Source organism: Schistocerca serialis, chromosome 2 (genome assembly GCF_023864345.2).
Source record: "Schistocerca serialis cubense isolate TAMUIC-IGC-003099 chromosome 2, iqSchSeri2.2, whole genome shotgun sequence".
NCBI classification, from domain to species: domain Eukaryota; kingdom Metazoa; phylum Arthropoda; class Insecta; order Orthoptera; family Acrididae; genus Schistocerca; species Schistocerca serialis.
In genome coordinates this window covers 576534993-576557896 of record NC_064639.1, presented here as the reverse complement: position 1 = coordinate 576557896, position 22904 = coordinate 576534993, and the positions used below count along the sequence as shown (strand labels likewise).

Genomic DNA, 22904 nt, shown 5'->3' with positions numbered 1-22904 from the left:
CGCAGCCTTGAAGAGAATTAGTCAAAAATAATTTCCACAACACAGACTCGCAGTCTCGTTCTGCGGCGACGCTTACCTTGCAGACAGACATAAAAGACATGAAATTGATTTGGCATCATCTTTTGCAACCTCATGAGGGTAAGTGCGGAATATTGTATTCAGGTTAAGAGATTCTATCAGCAACTGTTGAGGTTAATTCATTCATATTATTCCCGAAAAAAACTTGCAACATATTCAGGGCATTGCAGAGGTGTCGTTCGGGTCAAATATCATCTGTGTTTATGTTCAAGCGTGGTTTCTCGCGGTGTTTTCGTATTTTTTTCCAACCCCTATATCTATTTGAGCTGAGCTGAGCGGAAGCTGATGTAACGACACTCATCGCCGACAAAAAGAAATCGAATGCTCTCGTGGCCTAGTTTCAAAGATAGTCTTGCTTCCAGAGGGTCGATAACAGAAACAGTTCTCCGTTTGCTTAAATAAGCCGATCAGCTATCGATTTGAAAAAGTAGTGGAAGTAAAGCTGCATCCTTATATTTATGTTCCAAATCTTTTTATTGCTTGTGAAATGTTAGAGTTACGAGAGGTGTGTGCACGTGAAGAAACCTTAGACTTTTCCGATACACCGTGCGCTGTAAGTATGGCAAGCCAGGGTGTAAAAGGGAGTGGGAATATTCGTCGTTCGTCCTCTGAGTATCTGTACAGGGACTCGACGATGTCGCCACTCACGTAAGAAGCAATTGTACGTTTTAACTGCGTTTCAGAAGAGCGGCTATCAGAAGTGCCAGCCCACTCGGCCTCGAGACGCCTGCTGTGTAGGCTTCCCACCGCGCACAGGTATACATAAGGCCCGGCGCGCAGGCGCCCGCTGACACACTCCGCCCTGCGCCGCCGCCGCCATGACCGCCGCCGCGCTCTTCGCCTTCCTGCTGGCTGCGGCCGCCACCGCCGCCTCTGCAGCTCCCAGAGGACCGGAGCGGCTCATCACCAAACTGCGTGAGTTCCCCTTCTCACTCTCACCCACTCTCATACTGCACAAACTACTTAACTGTAATTACAGAAAGGAGCATTCTGTAACTGGAGAAGCCAATGATCTTGTTTCGTTATGTGCACAGTACAGACTAGATCACGTTTTCTGTACCTTTTATGACCAGTTTCGGCCGCAAAAGGCCATCTTCAGATTTGCAACTGAAATACAGAACGGTTGCTACCGCTGGCGTCAGCTCATATGCGTCGTTACAACTGAAATGGTCCTGTATTGAAAACCTGAAGATGGTTTAATAGGCCGAAACTTGTCATAAGACTGGCATAAAACATTACTTAAACTATCTTCTTCTTCCTTTCTTTCTAGGTTAAAACCTGTTTTATTCAATACCTCTCAGACTGCCCTCAGTTTGTCACTTCATCTTTTCCTTGGATGGCCAAGATTTCCTTTACCAGCTGGTGATTTATTTTTTATTATTTTCACAACCTTTCATTCATTCAGGCTGTTTAATTGTCCGCTTATTCACGTTTCTCTTACGTATCCACTCATTAGTGGAGTCCCCTTCACATCCTCTTATAATTCTATCACTTATCTCGCAACCCTCCAGTATCTTCCTTGTAATCCTTTGCAGAATTTTCATTTCCCTGGTTTCCAAAAGTCTCTTCGCTTTTTACGTTTCCGGCCTTACCTCAACTGTGTATATCATAACTGTTCTAACTGTTGCTTTGCATTTTCTTGCCTTCGCATCTTTTACTCGTACGCTTGTTTCTCCGGACAGTGTCATTTAAACACCCTGTAACAATGTTTGTTTTAGCTACTTGTTCTCCAACATCCTTTTTGACATTTCCTTTGCTGGACTGTTCAATACCAAGATATTTAAATATCGTTACTTGCTGAATAATTTTTCTTCACTTTCAGTTAGCCGGCCGGTGTGGCCAAGCGGTTCTAGGCGCTTCAGTCTCGAACCGCGCGACCACTACGGTCGCAAGTTGAATCCTGCCTCGGGCATGGAAGTGTGCGATGTCCTTAGGTTAGTTAGGTTTAAGTAGTTCTAAGTTCTAGGGGACTGATGACCTCAGCTGTTAACTCCCATAGTGCTCAGAGCCATTTGAACCATTCACTTTCAGTTTGCATCTAACTCGTTCCACAGATGTGGTTGGACATTTGATTTTATGAGTGGATATGATCATATTTACGTTTTTGTCTGCCACATTAAGTGTATGTAAAAGTTTCTGGAGGGTATCTTCACTGTTTTCCAGCAGAACCGTATCGTCAGAATTCCAAATGATTTTCATTTCTGCGTCCCACTTTTCATAATGACTACCAGCCAATACCTTCTTTATCACCTTGTCGATAATTTTATATAAAGATGACTGGCTCAAAGAGTCACCTACTATAATACCGCCATTAGTTGTTCTGCAGCTAGTTAACCTGGGACCAGTTTGATTTAGACTATATTGCACATAAACAACCAATTCCTGTGGACTGGACTGGAGAACTCAGCATCTACTTAGATTCGCAATGAAGAAAATTATTTTAAATAGAGAAAAATTAGGATGCATTATGTTAAAGTTTCACCGATTCAACATTTTATTTAGCCATAATTACCTCTATATTTACACTAGTTTTCAAATTTAAGCTTCAAACTTGCAACGGCAACACAAATCCTTCATTCGATGAAACTCCGACAAGTTGTGATGACTTTGTCACTGAAGAGCGTTTGAAATTTCTAGGTAGTGACTCTGAACGTAGAAATTTAAACAATTCTATAGTTTTGTTTTGGACCTTCAGGTAACTCTATAGGAAAGTATTCGTTATTACATGTTCCTCGGCACTTTTACTTTAAATTTTACGTGTTTTATAATAAAATAGATTAGCCGTGACCGTAGGTAATACAAAATTTTTCTTGGGTGTATCTTTATCCATTTACACTATGTTATTCCCCAAGAAACCTTCCAGCGCCTGACTGAACGTTTGCTTTTGAGAGTGGAAGCTATCATCAACACCAAGGGTGAGCCAACACCATACTGAATTCCAGCATCACCGATGGAGAGCGGCACGAACTTGCAAGTCATTTTCAGCGAGGTGTCCGGATACTTTTGATCACATAGTGTATGTATCTCGTTGTGTGATTCATATACTATAGTCCGCTACACCACCTAATGTGGTTTTATGCAAAGATACTATGATTTCAGGTCATGTCAACACGAGGAGAATTTCGAAGGATGTTAACACATCTCCGGTCTTGTCTCTGAATAAAGGAGCTATAGTTGAAAGAAGGGCCTCATTTCTGCGCGCGAAGCGACTTAGTCTTTCGAGGTGTGGTATTTTCTTCCGGCAGTGTATATCCACATATATATCCCTTCGCTTTTTAAACAACTTATCGATTTCTGGATGTTCAATACACAACGTTAGCTTGTTTTATGCGGGGCTGTCGATCGGATATATGTCTAAAAACTTCCCTGTATTGTCATGGACATTGTAGAATGTGATAAATCTGCCATCTCAGTGGAACACGGTAAAAGTAATGATGCATTACACATGACAAACACTTCTTTCACTTGAATCTAATTGTTAGTTTTTGCGACATGCGTTGCAAAATATCTGCAATTAGGTGTCAAATATCTGAAGTGTCTGACGTACGCACAGATACAAAAATGACTATCAAGTACAATCAACACATGGCTAATACCTTTTTACACTACATGACAATCGAGGTCTATGTATGAAATTAAAATAAAACAAAGTAAAAGTTACGTTTGATGGATACAAGGATCACATACGGCGATTTAAATGTTCTAGTACTTAATACATTCTTAGTTTCGTTTGCAAGATGTGCCGGGTGATCAAAAAGTCAGTATAAATTTGAAAACTTAATAAACCACGGAATAATGTAGATAGAGGGGTCAAAATTGACACACATGCTTGAAATGACATGGGGTTTTATTAGAACCAAAAAAAAAAAAACATCCCATATTGCTAGCCGCGTGAAAGATCTCTTGCGCGCGTCGTTTTGTGATGATCGTGTGCTCAGCCGCCACTTTCGTCATGCTTGGCCTCCCAGGTCCCCAGACCTCTGTCCGTGCGATTACTGGCTTTGGGGTTACCTGAAGTCGCAAGTGTATCGTGATCAACCGACATCTCTAGGGATACTGAAAGACAACAGCCGACGCCAATGCCTCTCGATAACTCCGGACATGTTTTACAGTGCTGTTAACAACATTATTCCTCGACTACAGCTATTGTTGAGGAATGATGGTGGACATATTGAGCATTTCCTGTAAAGAACATCATCTTTGCTTTGTCTTACTTTGTTATGCTAATTATTGCTATTCTGATCAGATGAAGCGCCATCTGTCGGACATTTTTTGAACATTTGTATTTTTTCTGGTTCTAATAAAACCCCATGTCATTCCAAGCATGTGTGTCAATTTGTACCTCTCTATCTACATTATTCCGTGATTTATTCAGTTTTCAAATTTATACTGACTTTTTGATCACCCGGTATTTCTAGAACTTCGCTTCGGCAACAGCTACACTGAGTCACCAGATCCTCTAGCTTGTAGCGTAAAATGGCAATGATAAGACCTTCAGAACAGCACGCGATTGCAGACGTTTTGCTTCACGGATGTTTGATGCTTGATTAACACGTTTTACAGTGAGTCTTAACCACGGATAAACTGTAATCTTGTAACAGTATTACATACCTTAATAGCTCATGGCTTGTTCCGCAAGCTACTGTACAGTGCGTAACGGAGAGTATTTCGCACCACTGTTAGCGATTTTCTGTTATTATATTCACGCACTGGGCGATGAAAAATTGTCTACCTACATTCCTCTGTAAGCGCCCTAATATCTCACTTTGTTCTCAAAATCCCTACGATGGAGGCATCGCATTTATCACATAGTCTTCCTTGAATACCGTTCCCCTAAATACAATCATCATTTTCTTAGGGCCTTTGTCCCATTGCAGCACAGGGTCAGCCTTGTTACTGTAGATTTGGCGATGTTAGTGCGGAGGATGGCCGGATGCCCTTCCTGTCGCCACGCCGACTCCCCCCTCCCCCCTCCCCCCTCCCCCCTCCCCCCTCCCCCCTCCCCCGCCCCCCTTGCGACGGAATTACTGTACCCCATCTGTCTGCGTCTAGTGTAAGCTGTGAACGTTTTCAAATGTCTGCGCCTCGTGTAACTGAGGTGAGACATGGGGACCATCCCGGTATTCACGTAGTAGGAAAACCGCCTAAAAATCACGTGCAGGCTGGCCGGCACATCTGCCCACGTCGTTAATCCGCCGGGTGGATTCGATCCGGGGCCGGCGCGCCTACCCGAGTCCAGAGAACAGCGCGTTAGCGCCCTTGGCTAACCTTTTTGGTCGTTTCTCTAAATACAATATCTGATCAAAAGTATTCGAACACCAACATTTATATGGAGTGTGCCCATACGATGGTTTGGGCACTGCTGGGAACATTTTCAATATGTGAATGTCACCCTCAAGAGCCGAAACTAGAGATGACAGTGATGCTGGACGCTTAAGTCTGGAGCCAAGTCGAAGTTCTGACTTAAGCCTTTCGTTGGGTTCAGGTAGGGACTCCGAGCAGTCCAGTCCGTTTTCAGGAATGTTTATGTACACAAATCATTGGCTCACAGACGTTGCTGTATGACGGAGTTTATTGTCATGTTGATACAAATAATCGTCGTCACTCATCTTTTTCTCTACTGTACGCAGTCACAATGATGTAAAATGAGATCCTTCCGCATTTAGCGTTTCCTTAAGCGGAATAAGGGGACTACACTCTAACCACAAAAAACATCTTTGTGCCATAACCCTGCCTCCTCCACGCTTGACTGCAGGCACCACACATTGTGGCAGGTAACGTTCACCAGACATACGCCAAGCCCACATCATTCCATCTCATTGCCACGGGTCATAGGGCGATTCATCACTCCAATTCAGCCGCTTCCAATCTTCGACCGTCCTGTGACGTGTGTCGCCTGGCACTGACTAAGGCAACTTTTGCTTACGAGGAGCCACTCAACCATTGTACTCAATTCTTTTTGAATAGCTGTCTACAATCGTTGTGCTACCTATACGCCTAGTAGCACTTTGCAACTCACGAGTGATTCCTTTCATCGAATTTAAGCGATCTCTACCATCATATTCCTCAATGCTCGATGATCCCCGTCCACCAGTACAAGACGTCTGCCGCGTCTCAGTGTCGCTTTGGTAGTTCCTTCGCGTCTTCACTTCACAGTCACTCCACCAACTGTCGACCTGGGCAGCTTAAAACTGGGTAAAATGTCTCTGATGTATTTGTTACTCAGATGACATCCAATGACTAGCCCACGTTGAAAGTCACTGAGCTCTCCAGACCGAACTGTTATGTTGCTACTGCTTTTCTACTGGCAACTCGTACTCCCCTCCTGTTTCTACTCTGGAGGGTCCAACTGCCGTGACATTTGGTACTCGGTCCCCGAGACATAGTGGTGTCCGGATACTTTTTATCAGATTATTCTCAACATGGTTTCAACAGAACACCGTCGCTCTTCCTCCAGAGATTGTGATGTAAATTTCCCTAGCAATTCTTTGCATTTTCGTATGGGTTGTGTCGACCTGCTAGGTTCTATCAGTGCATTTCTTAATTCTTTCAATGTCTGCTGCTATGCCTACTTAAAGGAGACGCCAAACACTGGAGCAATACTCTATAATTGGTCCCACAACCTTCTAGTACGCGATCACCTTCACAGATGCACTGCACATTCCAAGAACCCTACCAACAAATCTTTCTCTTTCTGTCCCTAATACTGAATTCACGCATTCATCCTGTTCCATAGCAATTTTTAGTATGAGCCTAAATATTTAAAAGACATTACGTACTCTGGACGTTTGCCACTGTTGTTGCAATCGGATACCATGGGTGTCACCCTCTCTGTTCATACTGCTGCTTTGATTCTTGTCCCGCAACACTCATCTGCAAAGTAGACTGTCACATCACTGAAACGGCTGCGTCTGCTTATTTTCAGCCTCCTGGTTCAAGACTTGCAGCAGGAATGATCCCAATCTGAATGAGTGCATCAGGCAGATGATTATGGAGACCGTCGGCAAATCAAAGAATGGTGAGTATAGAATTCCTCTTTACCTATAATTGCAGTTTATAAATTTGTCGTGTTTGTAATGGGAACTGTGTAATTGAAGCGGTATTTGATTTCCAACACATCTGGGAAAATTCTTTTATCCATTCCGCTTACTAACGTAATTTACCAAAACGTCGAAATTATCTCATTTTGCTAGTGCTAAATTTATTGGAAGTTACTGACACAAGGGTTCTTTTAGAGATAGTAATAGTATGTTATATGATCTGGAAGCTTACTATGTAGGAATGAGTTAAGCTTCCGAAACCTGGAGTATCTAACTGATGCATCTGATAACTAAGACGGTTAGAGTTGTAACTGCTGTTCTTGTTCACACAAAAGTTAAGTGCGATATATTCGTTAATGTTTCCCAAACAAGCTTTCAATTTTTTAAACTCTGCTGTGGTACTACAAGTTGGAAGCTTAACTTGATGAGACTCAATATAAAACAAGTGGCACACTGTAATTCGTACTTATCATAGGCATGCACACCAAAACGCCCCAAAGATGATATCTTTACATCTCTCAGCAAAATGTACAAGTGTGAGTTAAGAAAACTTTTATCTTCACAGTGGCTGAGGCACACGCCAGAGTCGCTCTTAAGACTGTAGAAAGTAACTTGGCCTTGTTTTTAGTGGGTGTGACATCAGTATAAATAACGCTCTCATAGATAGTTGAGGATAACCCAAACTGAAGCAAAACTTTCGAGCCATTTAAATCTTAAAGAGATGTAGTAGATATTTATAGAACCTTTTTTGAAATAGTTATCTATTCATTCCACGAACCGGTTTTGGAGCCTTTACAGGATTATCTTCAGATGGTTTTCCAGAAGTTAGATAGCTGTTTTAACCATAATGCTGCCTGCTGGCTTGCGACACTATGGGCGGCTTTTGTTGTTAGATCCCATCTGTCTGCTTCCATTGTGATGGCCAATCGCTATCACATCAGACACTTTTACTCAATATGTATGCAATATACACCGTGATTACGAAACTTTGCCAGCATCCAGCATGCTTTATACAACAGTTGTATAGCACGTGCTGTGGGACATAGGACGAACGTATCCGTTACGGCAGTGCGTCGTAATTTGGCATTAACGCACTGTGGCAGCAAAAGACGGTCGCCAGTGCCTTTGCGACAGCACGACATCACTTGCAGCGCCTCTTCTGGGCTTGGGATCATATCGACTGGACCCTACACGACTCGAAAACTGTGGCCTGGTCAGATGACTCCCGATTTCAGTTGGTAAGAGCTGATGGTAGGACCCCACGAAGCCATGGACTCCAGTTGTCAACAAGGTACTGTGGAAACTCGTGGTGGATCCATAATGGTGTGGGCTATGTTTACATGGAATGGACTGAATCCTCTGGATGTTTGGGTACTTGGAGACCGTTTGGAATCATTCATGGACTTTACGTTCCCAAACAACGATGGAATTCTTGTGGATGACAATGCGCCATGTCACTGGGGCACAGTATTTCGCGATTGGTTTGAAGAGCATTCTGAACAATTAGTACGAATGATTGGCCACTCACATCGCCGACGTGAATCCCATCGAACATTTATGGAACGTAATCGAGAGGTCAGTTCGTGCACAAAATCCTGCACCGGCATCAATTTCGAAACTACTGCCGGCTAACGAGGTAGTATGGTTCAATGGTTCTGCATGGGACTTCCGTCGACTTATTGAGTCCATGTCACGTCGACTTGCTGCACTACTCCGGACAAGAGGAGGTCCGATACGACGTTTGTCACCCCAGTGTATGTCAGTCTTACAGAAATCATCTTTGAACTAGCAGCTTTTATAGCCAATATAGGTGGCGTCTTCAGCCATCTACCAATTCACCTCTTACGCTTTCTTGTTTTGATCTTCCTTCTCGTGGTTATAAATATTTAAAAAATTCAGGCTATAAATTGCGTCTCGCTGTAACTACTGCCTCCGTTTTCCCCACATAGTATTCAGCTGCCTGCGGAATAGACAAGGTAAGTCGTTTACATTGGTTGCATGAGTTACAAATAGACCCTCATTCTTTCCGTACATTGTCCGTGATTGGAATGAGGAGAATGACTAGAGGAACACAGCTGTGAAGAGAGGGACCAACGCGGTCAGCCGTTGCGACACCAGCGCCACACCAGCAGTGGAGCGCTCGCTGGCCTCAGCTCTCAAGGCTAACCGCCTCACCAGGCGACTCGTACAGCTGGTCCCATCGAGTTTTACGTCTGTTTTCATCAATATCCTCTACGGTATGTAATGGAAACGCATAGTCCTACAAATCTAAGTTTGTGCCTGAGGGGCCGAACTGCATCTTCGAAATATCTGAAGAACATTATGCCTAGGACTTAGTTCCTCACTCTGTCGGGTTCCTTCTAAACAAAACTTTTATAACAGTAAACTCGACAATGTAATGCGTGTCACTTAGTATTGCGCCCACTTCGAAAACGATTTTATTGGTAAGTACCGACGTCCAATGTACACTGGTGTGCAAAAGAAGTAACTTTCGCAGATGTGTCACTGACAAGTATCACAGCTCTATAAAACTTGCAACAGACATAGAAAGAACTGTCCCAGTATAGTACAAAAGATAACTGAAGGAAATGGGCAGTGAGATGAATAGGAAATGACGCTCTTATTCAAAGAGACAGTAACCTCAATTCTGCGTTTTAATTGTTTAGTCTGCAGTTCTGTTTTCTTTAGTGTGGATAGGGATTATTACTGTTGCGTTCATATGCGAGCTGAGTTGGCGACTCTCCGCTCAAAGCTCCAGGCTTCGATCGTAAAGATTGAGGCTGTTGCCAATGGGCATCGCTGTAAGCACTGCAAGCACTGAAGATGACTCCTCGCCCGCGGTTTAGAAGTGTGGCAGGCAACGAAAGATTTTTTTGTGGGGAGGGGGCGGGGAAGGAGGAGGGGGGGATCGAAAGACTTTTGTGCAAGGGGGGGGGGGAAGCGAAAGACCTCCCTGCTTCGTCTAACCAACAGGTTTCAGGCGCTGTCTGGAGCTGATAGACATCCTGAGCTAGATGCAATCGCTCGCCCTGTTCCAGAGAAAGTCACTCGGCCTGCAAGACCTGGAAATTCACTGAGGGGTGGGATTACTGATGGTTGGGAGTTCCAATATCAGGCGTGTAATGAGGTCCCTTAGGGATACGGCTGCCAAGGAGGGAAAACAATCCCGTGTGCACTCTGTGCGCATGCCGGGAGGAGGCATTTCAGATGTGGAGCGAGTCCGTCTGGAAGCCTTGAAGAGCACAGGGTGAATCCAGCTGCAGGTGGTGGCTCATGACGATATCAGTGATGTGTATCGCTTTGGACCGGAAGAGGTTCTGTCTGGTTTCGGGCGGTTAGCTGAAGTGGTCAAGGCTGCCAGCCTCGCTTGCCAAATGAGGCAGAGCTCAGCACTGTCGACAAAATATATTGCGCATCTTTGGTACAGAGCCGAGTAGAGGACTGAATCAGAGCCTTATGCTATTCTGCGACCGTGTAGTAGGCTACAGATTTCTTGACTTGCACCATAGAGTGGTGGTGTTACGGGGTCCGCTTCATACTTCAGGGGCCCACTACACTACACACACGAGGCTGCTAGGGATACCGGGTCTGTGTGGTGGGGACTTGGCGGCTTTTTTGAAGTTAGAGGGTCTCGGGAAACCACAGAAATGCCATCAGTCTAAAAGGGTGCAGGGCAAATACAGGAAAAGGGTAGTCATAATAACAGTCGGTGCCGTAACTGTAAATTATCGCAGCTGCCTTGGGAAAGAACCAGTGGTCCAAGCACTAATACAAACCACAGCAGGTACCGAAATCTGGCTAAAGATTGAAATAATTTCAGTCGAAATTTTTACGAAGGACCTAACGGCATCAGGAAAGATAGATTAAATACGGCTGGAGCCGGCGTGTATGTTTCTGCTCTATCCTCTAGCGAAATTGAAACAGTTAGTTCCCGCGAGTTTGTTCGAGTAGAGGTTACACTTGACAACCGTAATAAATTAATAATTGGTTCCTTTTACCATCACCCAGACTCAGATGTCCCGTTGCTGAACAGTTCAAAGAAAACCTGATTATCATCTCAAACAGGTACTCCGTTAATACAGTTATAGTCGGTGGTGACTTCAATCCACGCTCGATATGTTGGCGAAACAACACGTTCGTAGCCGGTTGTAGGTAAAACACGGTCAGAAATTCTTCAATAAAATTCGTCAGGGTATCAGACCGCATCGTCATAATTTAAAATGCGCCAACGTTTCGGCCAGCGTTGCAGCTAGCCTTCATCAGGGCCTTACGATAACTGCTAAATGAACACACTTGGTTCCTTAAATAATTGCACGAGAAAACCGTGTCGTTACTTGATTGGTTGTGCGTGTGGATTAGTCTACATAGGTGAGACGGGACGTCCGATTAGCACAAGGCTCTCGGAACATGAAAGATATATCCGCCTGAAACAACACACTAAGTTAGCAGTGGTGGAACACCGAGACGAGTGCGGGAAACCAATATTTTTTCAAGAAGCCCGCGTCCTGGCCTCTCACTTTCAAAAGAAAGATTAGATAGGCGATAGAAATAGCCAAAAGACCCGCCAACATGAATAAAGAGGATGGGTACAAGCTTCCGAGGTCTTGGCTGCCTGCAATAGCAGGGCTACGGAGCGGCGGCAGACCCGTGGCGGCCCATGCAGACACGCGGAGAGCCGCAGTAGTGGTCGCGAGCACACAAAGCAATGGCACGCCGCAGCCGGCTTCTGGACAGCATGGAAACAGTGTGACGTCACAGCCATCACCTGTTCGCTATTCGTCCGTCTCCTCCAAGGGGGTGGATTGCTATAAAGACCAATAGAAAACAGCTATTTCAGCCAATGACAGATAATAAAGGAAACACCAATAAAGCATACCTTTCACCCCTCCTCCTCCTCCTTTTACAGCCAATCAAGTAACGACACGGTTTTCTCGTGCAGCTATTTAAGGAACCAAGTGTGTTCATTTAGCAGTTAACGTAAGGCCCTGATGAAGGCTAGCTGCAACGCTGGCCGAAACGTTGGCGCATTTTAAATTATGACGATGCGGTCTGATACCCTGAAGAATTTTATTGAAGAAGACAACGGCCGCGGAAGCCTACGCTTACATGGACAGAAATTGTATTAAAAGTTTTGTCTGAAAATAAAATTCTGAGCAAATAGGGAGCATCATGACGGATACAGAGATTAGTGATCGTAAGGCTGATGTAACAAGACTGCCCATCGAAATCCACCATAAGTAAACGCAAAATACATCTGTTTAAAAAGGCAGATAAATATTCGCTTTACCACTTCCCGAGGGACTGTCTCCACTCATTTGTAACTATGTAAGCTCGAAACTTAGCACGCACTTCAATGCGAGATGCTTTTAATAGCTCCCACGACGAAACTCTGTCTCGAAATCTGTCAGAAAATCCAAAGAGATTCTGGTCGTATGCAAAATACACCAGTTGCAATACATAGTTAATACATTCAATGCGCGACACCAGTGGTAATATTACCGGTGACAGTGCCACTAAAGTGGAGATATTAAAAATAGTTTTCCAAAATTCCTTCACGAAAGAAAACGAAGTAAATATTACAGAATTTTGATGAGGAACACCTGCCTACATGAGTATCTTAGAAGTAGATATCCACGGTGCAGCGAAGCAGCTTAAGCCACTGAATAGAGCAACTCTTCCAGTCGACATAGTATAGTAACTAGGTTCTTTCAGAAGTGCTGACTCAATACTTAGCAATCATATACAACCGCTCGCTCGACGAAAGAACAGTGCCAAAACACTGGAAAGTTACACACGTCACACCAACACTCAAGAAGGGAAATAGGAGTACGAAAAGAAATCCGTTGCATTTCGTCACACGATTAATAACATACTCTTAAAGGCTGTCGATTCAACTAAACATCTAGGAATTAGAATTACGATCAACTTAAGTTGGAACGATCACACAGATGATGTTATGTAAAGGCAAACCAAAGACTGCTTTTAATTGCTAGAAAACTTAGAAGATGCAAAAGATCTACTAAAGATACTGACAGCTCGCTTGTCCGTCTTCTGATAGAGTATTACTGTCCGTTATGGGATCCTTACCGGATAGAATTGCCTAAGGACATCGGAAAAGTCCAATGAATGACAGCTAGTTTTTCGTTATCGCGAAATAGGGGAGAGAGTGTCAAAGATATGATAAGCGAGCTGGGGTGGCTCTCGTTAAAACAAAGGCGTTTTTCTTTGCGACGTGATCTTTTCGCCAAATTTCAATCATAAAATTTCTCTTCTGAATTTGAAAATATTTTGCTGTCGCCAATCTACATGGGGAGAAATAGGAGAAATCAGAGCTCGTACAGGATGTTTAAGTCTTCTGTTCCTTCTGTGCGTTGTTCGACAAGTAGTCTGAAGGTGATTCGAAGAAACTTGTAATGGGCACTTAAATGTGAATTTCAAGGTAGTTATACAGATACATCAAAAAAAGTTTTGCATCACCTCGATTCCGAGAGTTCCGGAACCTGTACAGAAGAGATCAACATAAACATCATTTCCGCCCTTTTTATTGCTCATGAAAACCACACATTGTATGTTGTACCACCGTACAGCGAGACCTTCAGAGGTGGTGGTCCAGAGTGCTGTACACACCGGTACCTCTAATACCCAGTAGCACGTCCTCTAGCATTGATGCATACCTGTATTCGTCGTGGCATACTATCAACAAGTTCATCAAGGCACTTTTGGTCCAGATTGTCCCACTCCTCAACGGAGATTCGGCATAGATCCCTCAGAGTGGTTGATGGGTCACATCGTCATTAAACAGCCCTTTTCAATCTATCCCAGGCATGTCTGATAGCGTTCATGTCTGGAGAACATGCTGGCCACTCTAGTCGAGCGATTTCGTTATCGTGAAAGAAGTCAGTCACAAGATGTTCACGATTGGGGAGAGAATCGTCGTCGATGAAGACGAATGTCTCGCCAATATGCGCCGATATGGTTGCACTATCGGTCGGAGGATGGCACTCACGTATTGTACAGCCGTTACGGCGCATTCCATGTCCACCATGGGCTTACGTCGGCCCCACGTAATACCACCCCAAAACAGCAGGGAACCCCCACCATGCTGCACTCTCTGGGCAGTGTGTCTAAGGCGTTCAGCCTGTCTGGGTTGCCTCCAAATACGTCTCCGACGTTTGTCTGGTTGAAGGCATATGCGACACTCATCGGTGAAGAGAACGTGAAGCTCATCCTGAGCGATTCATTCGGCATGTTGTTGGACCCATCTGTACCAGCTGCATTGTGTCGTGATTGCAGAAATGGACCTCGCCATGGACGTCAGGAGTGAAGTTGCGCATCATGCAGCCTATTGCATACATTGAGTCGTAACACGACGTCCTGTGCCTGCACGAAAAGCATTTTTCAACATGGTGGCGCTGCTGTCAGTGTCCCTCCGCAGATAGCGGTCATCCACTGCAGTAGTAGCCCTTGGGCGGCCTGAGCGAGGCATGTCATCGACAGTTCCTGTCTCTCTGTATCTCCTCCATGTCCGAACAACATCGCTTTGGTTCACTCCGAGACGTCTGGACACTTCCCTTGTTGAGAGCCCTTCCTGGCACAAAGCAACAACGCAGACGCGATCGAACCGCGGATTTGACTGTCTAGGCGTGGTTGAACTACAGAAAACACAAGCCGTGTACCTCCTTCCTTGTGGAATGACTGGAACTGATCGGCTGTCGGACGCCCTCCGTCTAATAGGCGCTGCTCATTCATGGTTGTTTACATCTTTGTGCGGGTTTAGTGACCTCTCTGAACAGTCAAAGGGACTGTGTCTGATACAATACCCACAGTCAACGTCTATCTTCAGACGTTCTGCAAACCGGGGTGATGAAAAACATTTTTTTATGTGTGTAGAATTGATAAACGTGCCTATATGATTACACATGCTTCATATGTTTGTCAGATCTATCCCATAAAAGTTTGTCTGAAAACGGTTCTGTGACATTAGGAGAATGATTACGAAAGTACAAGAGAATATAAATGATTGTGCGGTATTCGAAGATTTGGATGTCAGTACGCCCTTGGAACACTTCGGCCCTCTACATGAAACTGGTCAAATTCAACAGTGTTCCTGGGTGTACTGCGTGTTCCAATCTCTCGCCAAATGAGACCCTTTACTCAGACGGAATCATCTCTCATCCGACAAGAGCACACGACCCCGTGTCTCGCTGGTCCATTCCCTGTGCTCCTGGCACCATCGCAATCGTTGCCGCCGATGTGCAGGAGCCAACGGAACACAAAATACTTGCCGTCGTGCAAAGAGACCACCACCATCAGTCGCATGCCCGTGTGGAGCGTGAGACTGCGTGCCTTGCAGTCCCAATAAATGCAATTGCAGCAGCGCCCGCTGTTACACATGGGTCCCTTCTTGCCTGTTGCACGTTGTAGCGGTCTCCTGCTGATGTAACTGACCGTGTTAGCTCACCTCCTTACCTTCGGGCAGCAGTGCCTGTGGTTCAGAACCCTCCCCAAGCACCAGAAAGAGTGCTGTGAGCAATGTCGAACTCGTCACGCTTTGTTCAAATGGTTCAAATGGCTCTAAGCACTATGGGACTTAACATGTGAGGTCATCAGTCCCCTAGACTGAGAACTATTTAAACCTAACTAACCTAAGGACATCACACACATCCATGTCCAAGGCAGCATTAGAACCTGCAACCGTAGCAGCCGCGTGGTTCCGGACTGAAGAGCCTAGAATCGCTCGACCATAGCGGCCGGCGTCACGCTTTGTACTCCTTCCAGTTTCCCGATGGTTCTCTCCTGTGTAAAGTCATAAAGATGGTGCGTACGGGCAGTGCTGTAATGGAGAACACCACCATAGTGCACCATCGCTCATTGACACGTGTTGTATTCTTCCGTTCCCTCAACTTTCTCGTGTTGCGTGCCCAGCCACATCTGGCGCTACAGTCATTCTGGCTTCACGCAATGTGAAGTCGTGTCGTGTTTGCATGACTGGAAGAACTCAGGGAACATGTTCTCGCACTAACATTCATTTCAACAGAGCTCTTAGTATATTATTTTGCGTTATCTAACTCATTATTGAATTTTGGGCAGAATTGTATTTGTATTTCCACATTTCCAAAATCGCGTTACGTGGTCGTAATGAAGTCCATGACTGCAGTCAACAGTACTTACTTAGAAACAGAAGTACCGCCACATCGCCAAGATTTCTATTATACCAAGTAAAGTACAATAATCTCCCATTGAATACCCCGATACACGCTTCCTAGAATTTTACATCAATCACCAAGTATTCACCTTTATTTCTCTGTCGGGCGTGGATTTCGGGGGACTTCTCTATCACCAGGTACTCACTGTTACTGAAGTTCCCATTATGTACTTTGGAGTATTATACTATTATAATCAGGTATTCAGTACTACTGGTCTTCCCATTAGGCGATTCGTAGGATTATATTCTATCTGATCAAAAGTATCCGCACACCCTTGTATTAAGGAATTGGCCACTAGATGTCACGAAAGATAGACTAGCATAAAACGAGGCGGGGAGTGCTGCATCGTCAGTACAAAAGCAGTAACAGCAGAACCGGCCGGTCAAGAGAGCTCAGTTCGAACGTAGACTACTCATTGGATGTCACCCGAGTAAAAAATCCTTCAGGGACATTTCAGCCATTCTAAAGCTACCCAAGTCGACCGTTGGTGATGTGACTGTGAAGTGGAAACGTGAAGGAACAACAACAACCCAGGAACTTGTGTACGGACAATCACTGCCGAGAATTGCGGAGGGTGGTTGTAAAAAATCGCGTGAAATCAGAGAAATGGCTCAGTCGTGAGTTCCAGAGTCCTACCAGCAGTCCACGTAGCACAATGACTGTGCATAGGAAGTTAAAAAGAATGGGTAGAATGGTTGGGCAGCTCCTCATAAACCACACGCTTCTGCTGTCAGTGCAAGCGACGCCTGAAATGATGTAAAGAGCGACACCACTCGGCAGCTAATGACTGGAAAGTTTGGGTTTGGCGAACGCCATGAGAAACTTACCTACCATCATGTGTGGTGCCGTCAGAGAAGTACAGAGGAGGTTGCGTTGCGATGATTGGGTCTTTATCGGGGTTATAGTGTGGTCCCCTTGTTTCGCTTAAGAAAACAGCAAATGAAGGATATAAGTACATTTTACAGCGTTGTATACTGCGTACAGTAGACGAACTTACCGGAACGATGATTGTATCAGCATGACAATGCAATCTATCGTAAAGCAGCATCCTTGAGGCAATGGTATGTGCACAATAACACTCCTGAAATGGAGCGGCCTGCCCTGAATCCCTACCTGAACCTGATGGAGCACCTTTGCGACTACGCTCCACATCCTAGCGACCATCGTCGCTACCTACACTGTCATCGACCCTTGGGAAAGAATGGGCTGCCAATCCTCATTGGTAGCGTTCCCAACAGATCTCAAGCCGTCATAAAGGCGAAGGGTGGTCCCACCCCACACTGATATTTACTAATATCTTTCCGGGTACTTTCGGTCAGGCAGTGTATCTCCTTCAGACATCTGATGATGAAAATATTATCCTCAGAAACGTACGCTGGGAGGTTCAATAAGAATGATTCGTTACCATATTTGTGTTTTTCAATTGGTGTTCGTACCAGTCACTGTTAGGCCTTAATTTAAACTGTTTCTCATTTACTATTCTCTGTTACAATAATGATGAGAGATAGGGAGAAAGACATGACTGCTTAAAAGTACAGGGTGACAATTATTGAACTATATGAAATAAAATCGTCGTAACTTCTAAACGGTTTGCGTTATCACGTTGAAACTGGACGGTTGGCCGCGGGGTATGATGGGAATTAGTATGCGCATGTATGGTTCGGTTTAGGCACGAAGCCCACTTTCATTTAGATAGGTTCGTCAGTAAGCAAAATTGGTGCATTTGGGGGACTGAGCGTCCTCAACGAGTGACTGCGTGGTGTGCAATGCCCAGTCATAGGATGGTAGGTTCCATATTCCTTGATGGCACTGTCACTATCAAACGGTACATGAAGGTATTGGAAAATTATTTCCTCCCCATCATCCAAAATGACCCTGATTTGGACAAGATGTGGTTCATGCAAGACGGAGCTCGACCCTATCGAAGCAGGAGAGTTGTTGATGTCCTAGAAGAGCACTTTAGGAACCGCATTCTGGCCCTGGTACAGCCAGAGGCCACTGACTCTGGCCTCGATTGGCCGCCATATTCTCCGTATCCGAACACATCCGACTCTCTTCTTGTGGTGTTATATTAAACTCAAGGTGTACAGCAATAACCTCAAAACCTTTGCCCAGCTGAAAACAGCCATTAAGGATGTCATCGACAGCATCGATGTTCCGACACTCCATCGGGTCATGCAGAATTTCGACATTCGTCTGCGCCACGACATCGCCAATGATGGCAGGCGCGTCGAACATGTCGTGACCTAAATCCGAATATTTGTAATGACGTTTACATGTTAAATAAAGTGTCTGCACACCGTAGTTTGTAGCTAATTTTACGTTTTTTTCATGTAGTTCAATAATTGTCACCCTGTAAGAAGGTAAGGTAGATGGTAGCCAGCATGTGCCTCGGCTGTTCCCGGTAAGCGGGCTGTTTCGAACCAGTGCGACTGAGCGTTCGGATACGCGAACGATTCGCTTGCACTGGCGGTGGCGCGGTGGCCCAGTCCGCGACGCGACAGGTGAGTGGGTCAGGGAGACCGCGTGGCGGACAGCGAAAGTACCCGCAAACCGTGCCGAATCCAGGCCGCAGGTATCGCGTGGTGGCAAGGCGAAAGTGAAATGGAGAAAGCAATAAAAATGTGACAAAGAGGTGCGGCTAGGCTGCCAAACGATCTAAAATAGCTGCAAGAGACTTAGTTCTGGGAACATGAAACACTTGTTCTTCTTTTCCTTGAAAATTGCAATCGTAAGCTGTTCTTACTAAAGTGCTGCTTTGAGTGTATACAGGGTGGTCCATTGATCGTGACTGGGCCCAATATCTCACGAAATAAGGGTCAAACGAAAAAACTACAAAGAACGAAACTTGTCTAGCTTGAAGGGGGAAACCAGATGGCGCTATGGTTGGCCCCATAGATGGCGCTGCCATAGGTCAAACGGATATCAACTCCGTTTTTTAAAATAGGAGCCCCCATTTTTATTACATATTCGTGTAGTACGCAAAGAAATATGAATGTTTTAACTGAACCACTTTCTTCGCTTTGTGATAGATGGCGCTGTAATAGTCACAAACATGTGGCTCACAAATTTAGACGAACAGTTGGTAACAGGTAGGTTTTTTAAATTAAAATACAGAACGTAGGTACGTTTGAACATTTTATTTCGGTTGTTCCAATGTGATACCTGTACCTTTGTGAACTTATCATTTCTCAGAACGCATGCTGTTACAGTGTGATTACCTGTAAATACCACATTAATGCAATAAATGCTGAAAATGATGTCCGTCAACCTCAATGTATTTGGCAATACCTGTGACAACATTCCTCTCAACAGTTTGTAGTTCGCCTACCGTAATGTTCCCACATGCATTGACAATGCGCTGACGCATGTTGTCAGGCGTTGTCGGTGGAACACGATCGCAAATATCCTTCAACTTTCCCCACGTAAAGAAATCCGGGGACGACAGATCCGGTGAACGTGCGAACGACCAATCCACCTGTCATGAAATATGTTATTCAGTACCGCTTCACCTGCACGAGAGCTATGTGCCGGACATCCATCTTGTTGGAAGTACATCGCCATTCTGCCATGCAGTGAAACATCTTGCAGTAACGTCGGTAGAACATTACGTAGGAAATCAGCATACATTGCACCATTTATATTGCCATCGATAAAATGGGGACCAATTATCCTTCCTCCCATAATGTCGCACTATACATTAACCTGCCAAGGTCGCTGATGGTCCACTTGTCGCGGCCATCGTGATTTTTCCGTTGCCCAATGGTGCATATTATGCCGGTTTACGTTACCGCTATTGGTGAGTGACGCTTCGTCGCTAAATAGAACGCGTGCAAAAAATCTGTCATCGTCCCGTAATTTCTCTTGTCCCCAGAGGCAGAACTGTACACGACGTTCAAAGTCTTCGCCATGCAATTCCTGGTGCACAGAAATATGGTACGGGTGCAATCGATGTTGATGTAGCATTCTCAACACCGACGTTTTTGAGATTCCCTATTCTCGCGCAATTTGTCTGCTAGTGATGTGCGGATTAGCCGCGACAGCAGCTAAAACACCTGCTTGGGCATCATCATTTGTTGCAGGTCGTGGTTGACGTTTGACTTCATGTTTCCTTAAATAACGTAACTATGCGGCGAACGGTCCGGACACTTGGATGATGTCGTCCAGGATACCGAGCAGCATACATAGCAAGCGCCTGTTGGACATTTTGATCACAATAGCGATACACCAACACGATATCGACCTTTTCCGCAATTGGTGAACGGTCCGTTTTAACACGGTACCGTCTGCACAGGCGGTATGTTACGTGATACCACGTACTTATACGTTCGTCACTATTACAGCGCCATCTATCACAAAGCGAACAAAGTGGTCCAACTAAAACATTCATATTTCTTTACGTATTACATGAATATGTAATAACAAATGGGGGTTCCTATTAAAAAAAACGCAGTTGATATCCGTTTGACCTATGGCAGCGCCATCTAGCAGGCCAGCCATAGCGCCATCTGGTTTCCCCCTTCAAGCTAGACAAGTTTCGTTCTTTGTAGTTTTTTCGTTTGACGCTTACCTACCACCCTGTATATTACGATGACTGTTTCTAATCCGACGTCATTGGATTTGAGTGCTGAGAAGAATAGCTTGCTCGTGTCGTCATGTGTTATGCTGCTTAAAGCATTGTAAGTTGCAGAGTTAAAGGACAGAAAAGTGAAGCAGCAATTGACAAGAGAGTGAGTGTGGCAGCCTATTCGCTATGTTATTCCATCTTTAAAGTAAGTTCGTGGTACATTGAGCTAAAAAGGACACCAACGAGAATTTTGGAGAAGAAATTGAAGTTCACAGAGATTAAACAAAAACTTTCAGGTTTGCCGATGATACTGTAGTTGTGTCAGAGACAGAAAGGGATTTGGACACTCAGTTAGATGGAATGGAGAGTCTTGAGACGGTGTTTTCAGGTGAAAATCGAGAAAATTAAAACAAGAGAAAAAGAGTGTAACTGACTTAAATCACGAGTTTATGGAGGAATTAGATGAAGAAAAAGACATTAAAAGAAGTAGACGAGTTTTGCTATTGCGAAGGAAAATAACTGATGATGGCAGAAGGAGATTTAAAACGTAAACCGATCACAGCAAGAAATAGTTTTCTCACAAATAGACATGTATCATCAACCAATACAAATTTAAATCATAGGAAGTGTTTCCTGAAAGTCTTTGTGGAGTGTGATCTCGTATGTCAGTAAAAGGTGGAAGACAAACCGAATAGCCATGAAGAGTATAGAAGTCTTTGAAATGTGGTGCCACAAAACAGTACAGAAGTTTATATAGGTGGGTCAGTAACTAACAAAGAAGTACTAAATGTGATTGGTATGAAACGGACTTTATCATACAATTTGACTAAAAGAAGGAGTAGGTCAAGAGAACAAATCCTGACGCATCAGGCAATAGTTAACTTGTTAATGGAGGGGAGCGAATTGTAGAGAGAGACACCAAAGCTTGGATACTGTAAGCAGATTCGAACGGGTATAGGTCGCAATAGTTACGTAGGTAATGAGGTTCGCACAGGATAACTAACGCGAAGTGCTGCATCAAGTCGGTCTTTCGACTGAGGACCACAACAAGGGACTGTCCATTTACAACGTACTTATTCTTGTTTAATAGATTTTAGATTCTTGTTTCGTTGCATTGTGGCATTTAGTGTGGTAACACACGAACCAAATAAATCATCTTCTGCTGGAAGAAATAAGTTTACGATGATATGTTGTCCACATTTAAACTTGAGTGTCCCTCTGTTACAGTACCAATAATTTTTTTTAGTCAGGCATTGCCTAGTCCGAAGAATATTTTGGGGACTAAACATGAAATTTTTAATACTTCCAGTAAAAGGATACTATTGCTTCCGATCTGCTTGACGCGCTCTTCCTTTACTGACATTTTGGTCCCTATACAGTCGTGGGTCAACAGCTCTCTGACACTCTAAAGCCAATGTATTGCTATTGCATATTACGGACAAAATACGCCAGTGGAAAAGTGCTCCTATCGGAGCACAAGAAATGCAAATATGACGGTGCCTATTTAAAAGACTCTGACTGAAAAGTGGGGTGCCAGCTGCCTCATTTTAGCTTCCTGCGCACCTTTAAAAATTTTCCCAAAACACTTGCCATGCAAATATATTCGCTCTCTTTCTAAAATGCAGCTTCCTCTAAATCTCACAAGTTCCCTGAACTGTAACTCGCTCACACTCATTAGCCCATCGCTGTAAGTCGCACATACCCATCCACCCCCACTGGCCCAGTCTCACTTACTCAGCTCAGTTCGCTGTCATTAACTCATTGCGTCTCTCTGTCACTATCTCCTCACTGTCTCCTCTCACTGTCGCTATCTCCCTCTTGCTCTCTCTTACTGACACCGTTTCATTCATTCCTTCTCATTTCTGCTGTCTCTTCTCACTTTCACCACCTCATCTCTCTTCCTCGTTGTCACTGTCATAGACTGTCATTATCATTCACTCTCAACAATATCCACTTTCTCCTTTTCTTTATTCCTCTCCCACTGGCACGGTCTCCTTCATTCTTTTCCTGGAA

General features: G+C 44.5%; 1 protein-coding gene across 1 annotated transcript in view; it reads left to right on the top strand.

Annotated features, from left to right (window-relative positions):
- Window positions 1–847: 847 nt before the first annotated feature.
- Window positions 848–22904, top strand: part of LOC126457579 (uncharacterized) — a 60740-nt gene continuing 38683 nt past the window's right edge. Inside the window, exons 1-2 of the mRNA XM_050094006.1 lie at window positions 848–993; window positions 7004–7096. Of these exons, the coding sequence (XP_049949963.1) occupies window positions 897–993; window positions 7004–7096 (190 nt within the window). The 5' untranslated portion in view covers window positions 848–896. The remainder of the gene's footprint in view (window positions 994–7003; window positions 7097–22904) is intronic.